Genomic DNA, 14,663 nt, shown 5'->3' on the forward strand with positions numbered 1-14,663 from the left:
ATAAATAATAAATGAGGGGTTTAATGTTCTTTTCTTGGCTTTTGTCCAACAAATAAAAAAAATATGTGATTCAATCAGACCCATTTGATCAAATTGCTTTTTTCCCCAAAAGTTTGTCAAATTAATCGACATCGCAAAATTTTGGGTGATAATTTGTAACTCTACTCTATGCACTGTAACTGATTTTAAACGGTACAGTTAATATGTAAAGATGGAATCCGATCCCTTTTTCTACCGACTATTGTAACTCTACCACGACCGAGATCCTCGCAGTCTATCGATTCTATCCCCAGCATTACTTGACACTTAAATTCTTGAAGATACCAGAGCACGTTAGAAACTTCAATATCATACGTGTTCAGCATTTCTTGTAGAACATAGAAGCCAAGAAATCTTTGGTTAGTACGCAATCTCATGTGGTTGATATAATTTTTTGCATAAAATTTGCATGAATTCAACCACCAAAGTGGGTACTGTACAGAACATGTTGCCATTATGTTTTCATACTTTCATATTCATTTGCAAAACTATTCAGGAGGGTTCTACTTGAATGATCAATTTGAGGACGTTGACACGTTTTTCACAAATAATTATACCCCGAAACACAGCTTCTATTTGCATGTGGTGAAATAGAGGATTCTACTTGCCCATAAAAACCATGTCCAATGGTCCCATGCTACTTCTCCGGTTGTAGATTGTTAAATCTTCAATTTGATACTTGACACAACATCCTCGACTAATGACAGCCGCTGTACTTATACCCTACTACGGCAAAGTCGATGCCCCTACTATTCCCTTTGCCATTTAGTGCCCAACTGCCACGCCCAGAATTGCCATGAGTAACCGTGACAAAGTGAACATGCAAGATCCACTCAAAATATATATCCGTTCCATCAGATGGGCGTTCACCGGACAGGTTGCTTACTGTAGCCTGCCCTTATATACCATGTCAGCATTAAGCCCTTAAGTTTATAATCCACATCACCAACCAAGCAGCTCAAGGACCACCACAGAACCACCACTGTAAGCGCAATTTAAGCTGATGAAAAATGCAGTATACTTGAGACAAATTCCTCCCGACTGTGGATACTTGTTACTTGATGCGTAACCCTAGCTCATCTATCTGGGAAAAACAAGGCACTCTGCCCTGAAATTTGTGTCCCTACACGCATTCCATGTTGGGCTTGAGTTTGACCAGCATTGTAGCTTTCCATAATCCATCGATCACAAACTTGCATGTTAGGCTATTCGGGGCATATCCCATTTTTTGCATCCTATCCTGGATTTGCATTAAAGAAGCCACATCAGCATTCTCAGAGAGGACTTTGACAAGTGCATTGTAACTTTCAGTATCAAAAATTTGAAATTCCTTGGCAAAGAAGCCCAATAATGATTCTGCCTTTAAAGCATCTCTTTCCTTGCAGTATCCAGTAACTAAGGCCCTGCATATTGCTGGATCAGGTGGCACACCAAATCTAACCATCTCTTCCACTAAAGATTCACCATCCATGCTTCTGCTTATTTTACTCAAGCAGCTTATCAGAGTTAGGTATGTATTAAGATTGGGCTTTATATTTTTAGTTACCATCTCAGATTTCAAATCCAATGCATCTGCCACATGATTGCATTTGCAAAGCGACTCAATCAATTCATTGTAGACAACAATATCAGGCACATAACCGTACGGAGAGATTCTCTCTAGAAGACTTCTAGCTGCAAATGGCCTATTTTCCTGACACAATCTGACCATTAGATGACCATAAATGTCATGAGAAATTTGGATTCCAAATCTCTGAAGCTCCACAATCAAATTCAAAGCTGAAAGTAATCTACCTTCTTTTACATATCCCTCCATGATAATCTGACAAGTGAAACAATCTGTGCAAACCCCATTTCCTATCATCTCGTACAATAATGACCTAGATTCTTGCATCTTTCCCTCCTTGCAATACCCACAAATAAGAGTGTTATAGGACATAGTATCTGGAGTTATCCCTCTATGAACCATCCGATGAAAAAGCTGATGAGCCTCCCTAACCTTCCCTTCTTTACAAAGGCCATTCATCAAGGCAGTATAAGAAAACAAATCTGGCAACACGCCCCTCCGATACATAATCTTATACAAATAAAACGCATCCTCGAGCCTTTCTTTTCTACAATAGCTGTTAATCAACGTATTATAGGTCACCACATCGGGAATAAACCCTTCTTCTTCCATCTTCTCCAAGAACCCATTCACCTTATCCACATCTAGATCCTTGCACAAACTATGAGTCAATATATTAAATGTATGAGCATTCGGGTGTATCCCAATTCTCCCCATTTCTTCATATACGTCCCAACATCGATCAACCCAGCTCAGCTTCACCAACCCATTCAAAAGCCTATTACAGGCAATCACGCTGGGGACAAAACCAACCTCCACAGTCCTGCTAAAAGTCCGAAAGCCTTCCTGAATCATGTTGGCTTTCACATAAGCCTTGATAAGCATATCAAAGACAAGCGGATTCCAATTACAATCTTCACTGTACAAAATCAAACTTTCAAAAATATCATCATTTGGTGACACATCCCTAGCAACTTCTATCAATTCAGACAAAAATTTCATGGCTTGCGGAAGTTGTCGAGACCAGGCCAATATATGAACAATAATACAGTAATTCTGAGTAGTGGGTTTCAGACCCAAATCACTTTTAACCCAATTGAAGAAAGTGAGAGCAGAAGAGAAATCAGATTGGCACCTCAACAAAACTCGAGAAATTTCATGGGCACCCAGATGGGGAAGAAGCCCTTTAATGTCATTTTGAAGAAGAGCTAGGTGAGCATTTTCTTGTTTAAGGTTTAAGCAAATGAGATTCACTAAGTTGTTGGGGTTCCGGGTTTGGGGTAGAAACTGGTAAAGCGGCTTCGAGATTGACTTGGATTCGGAGTCTGGTAATGTTTGCAGAAACGAAGAAGAACAAGAGGAAGAGAAAGAGCAAGTTGATTGGAAAACGAAATTGATGGTCGGGAATGGTCTTGACAGAGATCTCATAAAAGATGCAGAATCGGTTAATACGACGAGGATTTGATTAAAGGAATGAACTGAAGTTCGATGCATTAGTTGCTCTGAGAGAGAGAGAGAGAGAGAGAGAGAGAGAGAGAGAGGCGTACCAGGCGTTGGATTTGGAACGAAAGGGGCCAGCTTTGGGAAAAAATAAAAATTAAGATGAATGGGAGTATTGTATTCCTTCTCAATATTCATCTTAAAAACTTAGATATAGTCATTTTTATATAAATTTTATATTTATCTATTTTTTTTAAATGACATTTTAGAATTGTAATTATTATTTATATAAAAAAAAATCTTATTTAGCTGATGCGAAGGGGAAAAACAATTTTTTCTTCAAATCAGTGTTCATGATTTTTCTTCAAAAACAAGTTTGAACACTGATTTGATAACGACTAATAGGGGTTCGAGTTGGTATATAGCTTCAAATATTTCCGGCAGCCAATAGCCTTGAAAAGTCACAAAGTCGCAAATATTAACGAGTGTCAGTCAAATCTGTACATAAAACTTTTTATAAACGAGCAAACATTTCATTAACTAAATCAAGATACATGAGGAGGGGTAGGTTTTTTCAATAAACACCCTGTTATAACAAATACAATACAAAAGTAGAAAAAGAAAAATTGGATCTTGAGGCTAAAAACTTGGTTTCTACCCATTTCCTACAAAGAGGTTGTCATCTTAAATGACTGTTTTTCACAATTTGCATAGATGTGCGAACTGTGTTGCTACTATTGGAGGTGGTGGATGTTGGTGATATATTAGAGTTTGTTGTCTTGAGAGGTTTACAGAAGAGATTGGTATTCCCAACCTCAAGATCTTCAGTTTGGGAAAGTGGGAACATAATAGGGTGACCAACATTGATTGGCTGGAATTGCTGATTGCAGGTTTTCTTCACGCTTGCTTGTTGTAGCATGTGGATTTCACGCGTCAGTGATAGCGATATGGGATGGGTTAGATCTAAAAGATCTTGGAGTGGCAAAGTTGTCAGTATGACATGTGTAACCATTAGACGCTTTGCAGTATGGCGACATGTGATGGCCACACACGGTATAAGCCGCACGCAAGGATCAGGCATAGAGACTTTTGTTGCGATTTTGATTTGTACCAATAGATCAACAATTGCAGAATTGTGTTGAAGGGCATGTGGAGACATTTGGTAGCCAAAAAGTAGTAGATTAGGCCTAGACTAAACTAGTGGAAAGAGAAGTTACAAAAACTTACAGAAAAATCTATAAGGTGGTGTGGGAAAAGGAAAAGGAACAGAAGGGGAGAGGACGATGAAAGCCAAGGTTGCATCCTCCTCTTTGGCAAAGCAGCAAATCAGCTAGGATAAGGGACTTTTTTCCAAAGTTTTAAATATCGTACAGTCAGTATGATTGGAATTTACATTGCCGGAACAATAACCGGCATGAAGGAGGTCTACGTTTTGTACCGAAACAAATACCAGCCATTTTGATGCATTTCGACTAATATCGGTTGGTTTAAGTGTTTCTCCCTGTATGCAAATTCTCCGGTATGTAAAACCCAATGGCATGACAATTTTGTAATTAAAGTTACCAACAAAGGCATTTCTATAAAGTTGGACTCAAATCGAAGAATTTTTCTCTTTTTTTTCATGATCTCACGCCATATAGTTAGACCTGATAAATAGCTTGCGTTGGGTCTTTTCCCACTAAAAGTACGCACAAAATATTATTTATATAAAAATGTTATTTTGACATCTCTTGTATTTGTTTTACTTAATAGTTAAGAAAGTGACCATTACTATATTGATATATTTTTTATATCTTTTAAAAATATTTTAAAATAATAAAAAAATATGATTAAAAAAATAATTAGATAATTTTAGCCTAACGTTAACCTACAGCAGTCAATTATAAGCGACAGAGCAGCACCGCTCTTATTTATATAGTATTGCATCCACATGTATTTGCAACATCTTACAGGGATCCATGAAACACGGATGAGGGTGTTGCATCCACACGTCTGCAAGATCTTATAGGGATCCGTGAAACACAGGGATGAGGCCCTTTAATTTTAATAATATATATAACAATAATTTATAATTTTTATAATTAATTTTGAAATATAATTTATATATAACTAATTTATTCATATATATTATTTGAAGACGGTACCAAGATCAAAACTATTTCGTTAACTGAAACGAACTTTGATTTTTCTTACATAGAGCCAGAGGCTCTCTTTCTAAGAAAGAGAAGCAAAAAAGATAATCTGGACATAAAACTTGAGTTCCAGATTCTACTCCAAAACTTTTGCCCTATTTTATTTTCTTAGATGTTACTTTACAGAATAATGGTAGAAGGGTTCAGAAAAAGGAAATCCATAATCTGGGACACTGTTTAATTAAAATTTATGGTTGATTTTACACAAGATTCTCGACATGGCAGTGGAAAGAATGAGTGGATACAACAAACTCAAAACCAATGCTTAGAAATCAATCCATTAAGCAAGTTAATGATATTCCCCTCAAAAAAATTTCCCATCCAATGAACCCATGTCCTAACTTATGAATCTGAAATGATTTCTGAACTTAATAACTCTCTTTGCTCCATGATAATCTCTGTAGTGGGGTCGACATCCAAACTCCAGATATCAAAATTAAATGAAACGAAGGAAAGGAAGAAGAAGATAACTATCATTATTTTTAGAATGCAAACGGAAGTCATCTGAAAATTTACATGCAAATTTAGAAGACCACAATTTGGCCAGGTAAAGAGACACAAATTGCCCGCTCACATTCTGGTTTTAACCTCATTCAAAAGCCATGTTTTCAGGGATAACCATGTTCGCAAGCTTCAGCTGTTTGTCTAGAGGCAAGTGGTCTTTCAAATATCCGCAAGTTCTATGCATTACACGCAATAGAAAAACAGCCATATAACTCTCACTTTCATCTATAGGCTGTGTGTCAGCTGTATCATCACTGCATACATTCCGTGTAGCCCATTTGTAAATGCGCTCCGTTGATGCCCAGAGATTAGAAACAACTGATTCTGCAACAACACCCCAGCTGGAGTCTGACATGAGAGAAGTGAGGGTAACTGGTAGATCACTCAACACAGCATGTCGATCCACAATCAGAAGAGGCATGTATTTGCAGCAGCTACCACATAGCAGACCGAGAAACTGAATTGGCTGTGGAGAAAGAATTTTAGTAAAAAGCATGGGCAAGTCAAAGGTAAAATTTAAATTTCATTAAATCCACAGCTACCGCAAGTCATTAAACTGTCCAGAAAGGCATGCGGATCAATTCACCAAAAAGCAAGGCAAGGGGGAATACCATTAAAAAAAAAAAACACTTGAAACTCTTCACATAAATGATTTTACTGTTAGCAGAACTTAAACAAAATATATGTAAACTGTGCCATCAGCACCACCCTGCATGTCAAAAAAAACGGTTTTAGGCTTCATTAAAGAACTTTAATGAATCCTTGACATGTCATCAATACTGATCTGCTGTTATTCATTGTACCTCATTTCTCCCCATTCAAGTCACCATTAACAAGTTTTTTGTCTTCCAATCCTGACAGATGGGAGAGTGACCATGCCCATATTTATAATGGTCCCCTATGTCCTTTTTAATTTTTATCATTCCACATTAAAGGGATTGGATGCTTAGTGCCTACCGTGGAAGGATAACTTGATATGCAGCTAACTTCTACTGCATCAACAACCCACTGTCTTTTGACACTTTCCTCTGCATGTTGCAAAGCTGCTACAACTTCAATGAGCACATCCCAGATACCTGCAGATAATATATTTCATATGTCAGAAGCTTTAGATGCTTTCAGGTATGTAAGAGTAACAAAAAGCAATTCTCATTCTCTTCAGCATTGTGGCTGGTAACATGGAATTGTTCAACAGTTATTTATTTATTTTTTATTGGGTTTTCTTATCTTCCCAAATTTTGTGTTGGTTACCATGGCATAGAGAAACTAACCATGCGATTCAGAGTTGAATATATAAGCTTTTAGTCTTCCCAGCTCAGTCAATGGGAGGGAACCCATACTAACTAGCTTGGCTTTGGCTTGCATCTTTTTAATTAATTCTATAGGCTGAGTCAACTGACCATCTCTTCGGACTGGGTCCTTCTCCAAAACCTGTGATATAGTTATGAATTCATATAAGTCAATCAGTATTCGCCAAGTTAATGTAGTGAATCACGAGGGAAAAAGTTCAATTAATTTGTACCTATACAAAAAAAGTTCAATTAATTTGTATCAGAAAAACATGGGAAAGCATGATATTCCTTAAAAAAGTGTATCCAGTAAAGAAGGCTCATATTATCTCAGTGTCATTGGGGTTCAGTCCTCTTCGAAAAAAAATGTTATCTCAATGTCAGCATTTCTATGAAGCAGCAAACTAGAACAAGAATTTTCTTAAGCGACAGGCATACCTGCAGAAAAGTCAATAACCAAACCCGTCGAGCCTTCCCTAAACATCTAATGGCCTCAGACCACTCCTCTACAGAACTAAGCTGATCCACTTCTATGATGGCTGCTGCTCCCAATACTGGCAACTGGGCAAATAGCACCTCCATGCACGTTTCAATGTGGGATATGTAGTCTACAGAGTCAAGAGAAGCTTCATCTAGGCACTGATATAGACCCTTCCAGCACGAACACCGCAACATTGAAGTAACCGAAGGCAAGTAGTAAGTTAAATCATTAAATAGTTTCTCAATCCTGGAACCTGAAAATACTTTTATCAGGTCTGCCAGGTGAATGAGCAGACATGATCGCAGATTCAGTTCAAGTGTCTTAAATCTGGACAGGTCAGACATCTCATCAAGGAAAGTTGCTAGTGGATCAAACTGGTTTGCATGAGCTAATGAAAACTGCAAACATTGCTTCCTGAGGATTCCTTCTTCAAGAGATGAATCAGGTGGTAACAACTCAGCAACTTTAGCTTCGTATTTCATGCAGCGTCTTATGATTGCACCCCAATCCAAGACTGGCAACCTAGGAGCACGTGAAAGGCACCTGAACACAGTAGCTACAGTGCCAACATGTGCAATGGTGCCTGTCTGAATGAATGAAATTAAGAAATTAAATAGATTTGCCAACAGAATCCTTTTACACTTTCCAGTATTAAGAATATTTTAGCCAATCAAGATAATGAGTAAATGTACTATCCATAACCATATCAACAGTGAGAAGAAATGGTAGTATTGACAAGCATGTTGGATATAGACACACATATCCAGGAACTGCCAGACAGCCTGAGAAAATAAACAAGCTTTGGACATATTGAACCCACAGAACTTGAAGCAACAAACTTACCTCAGAAACATCCAGATGCATTAACCACAAACAGAGCCTCATAACCACACTGTCCTCAGAAAAAGTTTGAGACACAGATTTTGAACCAGCTTCACTAGTCTTGATACCATTGTCGATGTTGAGAGGTTCCTTGTACCACAAATGATGCCGAAGAAATGAAACTGCCCATGCTGCATATTGTTGCAGCTGATGCCCATCAGAATTTTGGGCAACAAGAAATATCTCCTGCATCAATGATGTCAAATTCGGCTCACAAACTGGACTTGAAAGTAAAGGACCCCTGAGATAGCGAGATTCCTGTTCAGCAAACACAAATAGTAATTTGAATGCATTACTGAACAAGAAGTGGATGTTAGTTAAAAAAAAAAAAAAGGATGTTACGGTAAGAACAGCAAAAAAATTACCTTTCGCTCAAAACTGGTCTGCATTGAGGAGGTTAGAGGATGCACATGAACCAAAATCCCAGCACCTGCTCCCATGGCATTGACAACTCCAAACACCCCACCCACATGGATAAGAGGAGGGGAAGGATTGGAATAACACTCTCTAAACAACTCTAGTAAACCTTTGACACTCTCAACTTCAATAGGATGTACCCCTTCATTCAAAATGCAGGCAAGGAGGCCTCCAGCTCCAATGCATGATGCCATTAACAAACTCTGACGAGAAATACTAGATGCTTTAACAGAAACTAATTCAGAAATGAGCTCCCTATAGCCATTCACAAGATGATCTAGTTCACTATCATTCATCAATTCTACTCTCTGGCAGAAAGTCACGACAATGGGAAGTGCAAGACAGGAACCTACTGACAATACAATCTCAGAATCTTCTCTGCAAGAACCAAAATTTTGAACAAGAGAGTTCACATGTGGAATCCAAGATATGATTAAGTCCTTTATCTTGAGCACAGCATCATGTGCCCCAGCTCTGTATATTGCACCAACAGAGCTCGCCAAACCAAGGACAAGTCCACTAACACCCCAGATATCTTCCTCCAAGTCATCACAGTTCTCGCACAGTAGATCAGCAGTTTTAACAGCATCAAGATCAGATGCATCTGGCATGATATATGCAGAGAGACTTTCCACTATATCAGATGAAGACTGAGTGAGCTTACATATCATTAGCGATAAGACCTTTACAATCTTTCTTACCAAGTCCTCTTCCTTCATCTTTCTGGTGTCTTTGTCCAATTTAGAGTTATCAGTAGCTTCAACCCTGGTTAGAAGATCTTGGCATGAAAAACCCAAGCCAACACCACAAGCTCCTTTGACAAGGATGCTTTTGCTACTACCTAAAACCTGAAGCGAAGCACTATTGGTAAATACACCACCAGGTAATTCATTTAACTTTCTCAAATGCACACCGAGTATATATAAAACTCTTGATGCTTTACAAGCAATAAGAATTAGATGGCTAAGCTGGACAAAAAGATAATACGGTAGTAACAACCTAAATGTCAAGTAATTGTACCCTATTTTCAAAAACACTCATGAAACCCTGAGTCACTTATCATTATTAACTGTGGCAGAATATTCTTATTTCAAACTAATTCTTCATGCAAAAGTAAACCCAAGTGAGGATGCAATTCCCTTTGGATAGATAAGGAAAATTAAAAAACAAAAACATGACTACTTCAGAGGGTGAGTCTTCATTTTTGAAAATAGGAGGTAAGTGCTGCACTGCTGGCTATTTTACCAAACCTCCAGGTGCAATTGCATAATTTATCCTAAATGGTCAATAATCTTAGATTCTTAACCAAAGAGAACAAAAATCTAAAACTATTGTATGAGAAGCGTGACCACAAAGCAAATTGCACAAGTCTGGGAATTCAAATATCTACTCTAATATTTAGTGAGTGGGCATTCAATTGGAATCATATGGTGAGAACAATAGATAATGAAACCAAACAATTAATTCAGAAGTCCAAGACATATAACAATGTTTTGAGTTCACGAGTAGCTGTTCATATAAGCAATTAATGACAGAGTATTTCACTCTACTCAAGGGACCAAATGAAATTGCTGCTTTCCTTAGACTGGAATGATCAAGCCAAAAAAAAATCCAGAAATGTAAATCTTTTTATTTATTTTTTATCAGTAAACAAATATATATTGATCAAGAGTGTAGGCAAGAGCCCAACCATATACAAGAGCAATGCCTAAGCGTGCTAGTTTAGAGATACAAGGAATCCATGGAAGGTCATGCCATGAAAATCAATTACAATCGACCAATGTAGTAAAGTATTGAAAAATAAGTTTCTAAGCTCATCCATTGGTCATCCTTGATCGTCAAAACTTCTTGCATTTCTCTCCCTCCAAATGCACCACCATAGATATGTTGGGACCATCTTCCATATTGATGCAATTTGAGCGTTGCCCCGAATGCCCCTCTCCAAGAAGCTAGAAGATCTCTTGCCCTTCTCAATGTCACCCAAGCTAGTCCCAACCGAGCAAAGACTTCATTTCACACAGTCATGGCAATCTCACAATGAAGTAATGAGTGGTCAACCGACTCTTTGACTCTCTGCTCTTCTTGCACATACAATACCAATCTATGACTATGATTCGACGTTTCCTCAAGTTGTCTAGAGTGAGGATCTTCCCCAATGAAGTTGTCCATACAAAAAATGCTACCTTTATAGATGCCTTTGTCTTCCAAATGCTCTTCCATAGGAATGGATTTGTGTTATGCGTGGTCATGGCTTGGTAGAAAGATCGGACTTTGAAATATCCCTTTCTTAGAGGGGCACCAAAAAATCTTGTCTTCAACTCCCCCCGACAAACTACACAAGGTCAAAGAATGCGGAGAAAACATCAATTTCCCAATCTTGTGCATCTCTAAGGAATATAATATTCCATTGGGGAATAGCATTGGACATAATTAATAGATCCACAATCGAGGCTTCTTTCATTCTTTGCTAAACCATAAACTTATGGATAGGTTTCCTTGAGTGCCCTTTCGCCGCAGCATGCATCATGCCAAAATTTGACCTTGGCTCCATTGCCCACAATAAAGTGGATATTACGTGCATATGTATCACAACCTCTTCTTATGTGCTTCCACAACGCCTCTCCATAAGGCTCACCCACCTCATTAGAACATCATCCTCCCCATAGTTCCCCATGCTACAATTCAATGATGATTCTCCACAAGCGCTCCCCCCCCCCCCCCCCCCCCCCCTTTCTCTCTTTTCCTACCGCTCTTTCCCCCGGTTCATAGTGATATTTCCATAACCATTTACCAAGCAAGGCGATATTAAAGGATTTCAAATTCCAAATGCAAAAACCTCCTTTGATTGCAAAACATATTGTGGCCAATTTCACCAATTGAAATTTAAAGTTGTCGTTAATTCCTCCCTACAAGAAGTCACGTTGGAGTTTCTCCCTGCGATGAGCCACTTTGGCAGGGAGTGGGAATAATGAGAGGAAATAAGTTGGCAAATTGGAAAGAGTACTTGTGATTAAAGTGACCGTACCACCTTAGGATAAATACGTCCTCTTCCAACTAGCTAATCTCCTCTCCATTTTTTCTAGCACATCATCCCAAATAGAGTTCGATTTGAATGTAGCACCCAACGGGAGGCCAAGATATTTCATAGGTAGTTGAGATATCTTGCATCCCAAAATGCAAGCCATACTCTCCACATTAGGAATATCTCCACTAACACTACTTCTGATTTTGCCAAGTTCACCTTTAAGCCAGATACAGGTTCAAAGCATAATGGTAAAGCCCTCAAAGCTCGAATTTGATCAAGGCTGGCCCACAAAAGATTAAGGTATCATCGACGAATCATAAATGAGATATGTTGAGCAAGCCAGTAGTTGACTCTCCCACCAAGAATCCAGATATGAACCCACCCTCCACAACACCTAAAATCATCTTACTGAAGTAGCAAAGATAAATGGTCACATTGTCTCAATCCTCGTGAGCTTTTAAATAAGACTTTTGGTGTGCCATTTACCAATATAGACAAACATGCTGTAGAGACACAAAGATGGATCCATTACACCATTTTGTACCAAAGCCACGTCCCTCAAGCATGAATAGTAAGAAACTCCTATTGATAGGCATATGCTTTTTCCACATCCAGCTTGCACAAGAGCCCCAACTCTCCCAACTTGAGTCTACTATCCAAAAATTCATTGGAAATAAGCACTGAGTCAAGGATTTGCCTACCTTTGACAAAGGCATTCTGAGGCTTTGATATTAACTTCTCCTACACCTTGCACAACCTATCTACCAATACTTTGGAAAGAATTTTTGTACAACCCACCCACCCACCATGTTAATGGGATTGTAATCCTTTACCTCTACCACTCCAAGCTTTTTTGGTATGAGCGCTATAAAACTTGCATTTAGGCTTTTTTTCAAACCTTCAATTTTCATGAAATTCATGGAAGACCCCCATGATGTCTTCTTTAAGCACTTCCCAACATGTTTGAAAAAAATCCATAGAGAAACTGTCTGGACCTGGAGCTTTGTCACCCGCCATGCATTTCAATACTTGTCTAACCTCTAACTCATCAAATGGCCTTTCAAGTTGTTCCATTTCCTATGGATTAGGGACATCAAAAGCAAGCCCATCTAATCTCGCTCTCCAAGAAAATTGTTCTGTGAGCACATTCTCATAGTAATTGACAATGTGATCTATGATCTCGGTTTGGTTGGAGGAAGCCACCCCATCCATCATCAACATCTCTTTAGCGTTATTTCTCTTATGTGAATTAGCCACCCAATGGAAGAACTTGGTGCATCTATCCCCTTCCTTCAAACATAATGCTCATGATTTTTGTCTCTAGGATATTTCTTCCAATAAAGAAACGCTTTCAATGTCTGCAATCACTTGGGTTTTAAAAGCCCTCTGTGCTTCAGATAGTTCCCGCTCCTCATCCATTCCCTCCAATCCCTTGAGTTCTTCCAAGAGAGTATTTTTGTGGCTTTCCACATCACCAAATACTTGCTCATTCCACACCTTCAAATCTTTCTTCAGGGACTTCAATTTGCATGCCGGGATATAGCTTGGGTTGCCATGAAATTGGTAAGAAGACCACCATTGTCAGACACTGTCAAGAAATCCCTCTAACTTCAACTACATGTTCTCAAACTTGAAATACCTTGGGCCTCTATGAAGGCCACCACAATCAAGGAGGATAGGAAAGTGATCAGAACAAAACCTGGGGAGTCTCTTTTGAATAAGGTCCGGATTTTGTGTTTCCCATTCTGTTTAGATAAGAAATCCATCAATCCTTGACCAAGAAGGGTGTTCTTGGTTGCTCGACCAAGTGAAGGAGCCACTTGCAAGAGGAATATCTAGTAAATCTTGTTCAAAGATGAAGTTAGAGAAGTCTACCATAGTTGGGTTGAAGCTAGAACCACCCAATCTTTCACTCAAGAACTGGTGACATTGAAATCACCGCCAATACAACAAGGTAGGTTCCATCTGTTGTATAGTCCAGCCAGCTCATCCCATAATAAATTTCGCGTGCAATCTAGGTTAGGACCATAAACTCCTACAAAAAAGCCTACTGGTATCCATCCACGACATTCTGAAATGAGCAAACCACCATAAAGTCTCCCAAACAATCATCTATCTTTTCCACCACTCTTTTGTCCTACATCATTAAGATACCTCCCGATGCTCCATTGGAAGGTAAGTAACACCACCCCACTTGGTTACATCCCCACTAGTGTGAAGGGGGATAAATGCCAATTTCATTTTTTGCAAATATACAATGTCTACTCTCCATTTGCAAAGTCGATTTCTAACCTTAAGGCAGTTTTCCTTCTCAATTAACCCCTTTAAGTTCCATGAAACAATCTTGGGTTTCATAAAACAACCGCCATTGCCCTTTCCTTCAATCTTCTACAACTAGAGCTCATCTCTCTTGCTCCATCATTTACTGTCCAATCAAGCCTCTTTAATTCTTTAGCACTCTTCTTAGCTGAAGTGAGCTCCCTAGGTGAGCTAGAATGGGTTTGTCCGGCCTCTATAGCTGCAAGGAGAGCTATGAATTGGTCCTCGAAACTGTCGCACACAATCCCAAGACAAGTTTGAATCTCCTTTGCCTTGTGTATAACCCATTATAAATTTATAAGACCTGAAAGCTGTGGGTTGGATGTAGGGAAGATAGTGGGATTGGTTCAACCCAATGATCCTCTTCACAGACTAGGGGGCTTGTTTGTACATCTTGTCTGAGACATGATCCAAGACCTGCCAAAGCTCTCCCTTAGCCCCAACTAAGTCATACACAACCAATGTATTGTCTAAAAATCTCATTTCCACTGCGATACTACCTTCACAA

The 14,663-nt window shown here is 38.9% G+C and overlaps 2 protein-coding genes across 5 annotated transcripts in view; both read right to left on the reverse strand.

The window, feature by feature from the left end:
* Positions 1 to 399: 399 nt before the first annotated feature.
* Positions 400 to 3,221, reverse strand: LOC122302623 (pentatricopeptide repeat-containing protein At5g40400). The gene has a single exon (XM_043113959.1). It carries the CDS (start codon positions 3,098 to 3,100, stop codon positions 1,163 to 1,165), a length of 1,938 nt encoding a protein of 645 aa, XP_042969893.1. The 5' UTR covers positions 3,101 to 3,221; the 3' UTR covers positions 400 to 1,162.
* A 2,472-nt stretch (positions 3,222 to 5,693) lies between these two features.
* The window catches only part of LOC122302624 (protein RST1), a 31,436-nt gene continuing 22,466 nt past the window's right edge, over positions 5,694 to 14,663 (reverse strand). For all 4 annotated transcript variants that reach the window (XM_043113962.1, XM_043113961.1, XM_043113964.1 and 1 more), the window contains 6 exons: positions 8,760 to 9,659; positions 8,356 to 8,652; positions 7,470 to 8,099; positions 7,014 to 7,173; positions 6,700 to 6,818; positions 5,694 to 6,208 (listed from right to left, as the gene is read on the reverse strand). In XM_043113962.1, coding sequence (XP_042969896.1) covers positions 5,828 to 6,208; positions 6,700 to 6,818; positions 7,014 to 7,173; positions 7,470 to 8,099; positions 8,356 to 8,652; positions 8,760 to 9,659 — 2,487 coding nt within the window. In that variant the 3' untranslated portion in view covers positions 5,694 to 5,827. The remainder of the gene's footprint in view (positions 6,209 to 6,699; positions 6,819 to 7,013; positions 7,174 to 7,469; positions 8,100 to 8,355; positions 8,653 to 8,759; positions 9,660 to 14,663) is intronic.

Source organism: Carya illinoinensis, chromosome 3 (assembly GCF_018687715.1).
Source record: "Carya illinoinensis cultivar Pawnee chromosome 3, C.illinoinensisPawnee_v1, whole genome shotgun sequence".
Classification (NCBI taxonomy): domain Eukaryota; kingdom Viridiplantae; phylum Streptophyta; class Magnoliopsida; order Fagales; family Juglandaceae; genus Carya; species Carya illinoinensis.

Coding starts and splice junctions, on each gene's coding strand:
- LOC122302623 (XM_043113959.1), bottom strand. CDS start 3,100: ATGCATCGAACTTCAGTTCATTCCTTTAATCAAATCCTCGTCGTATTA.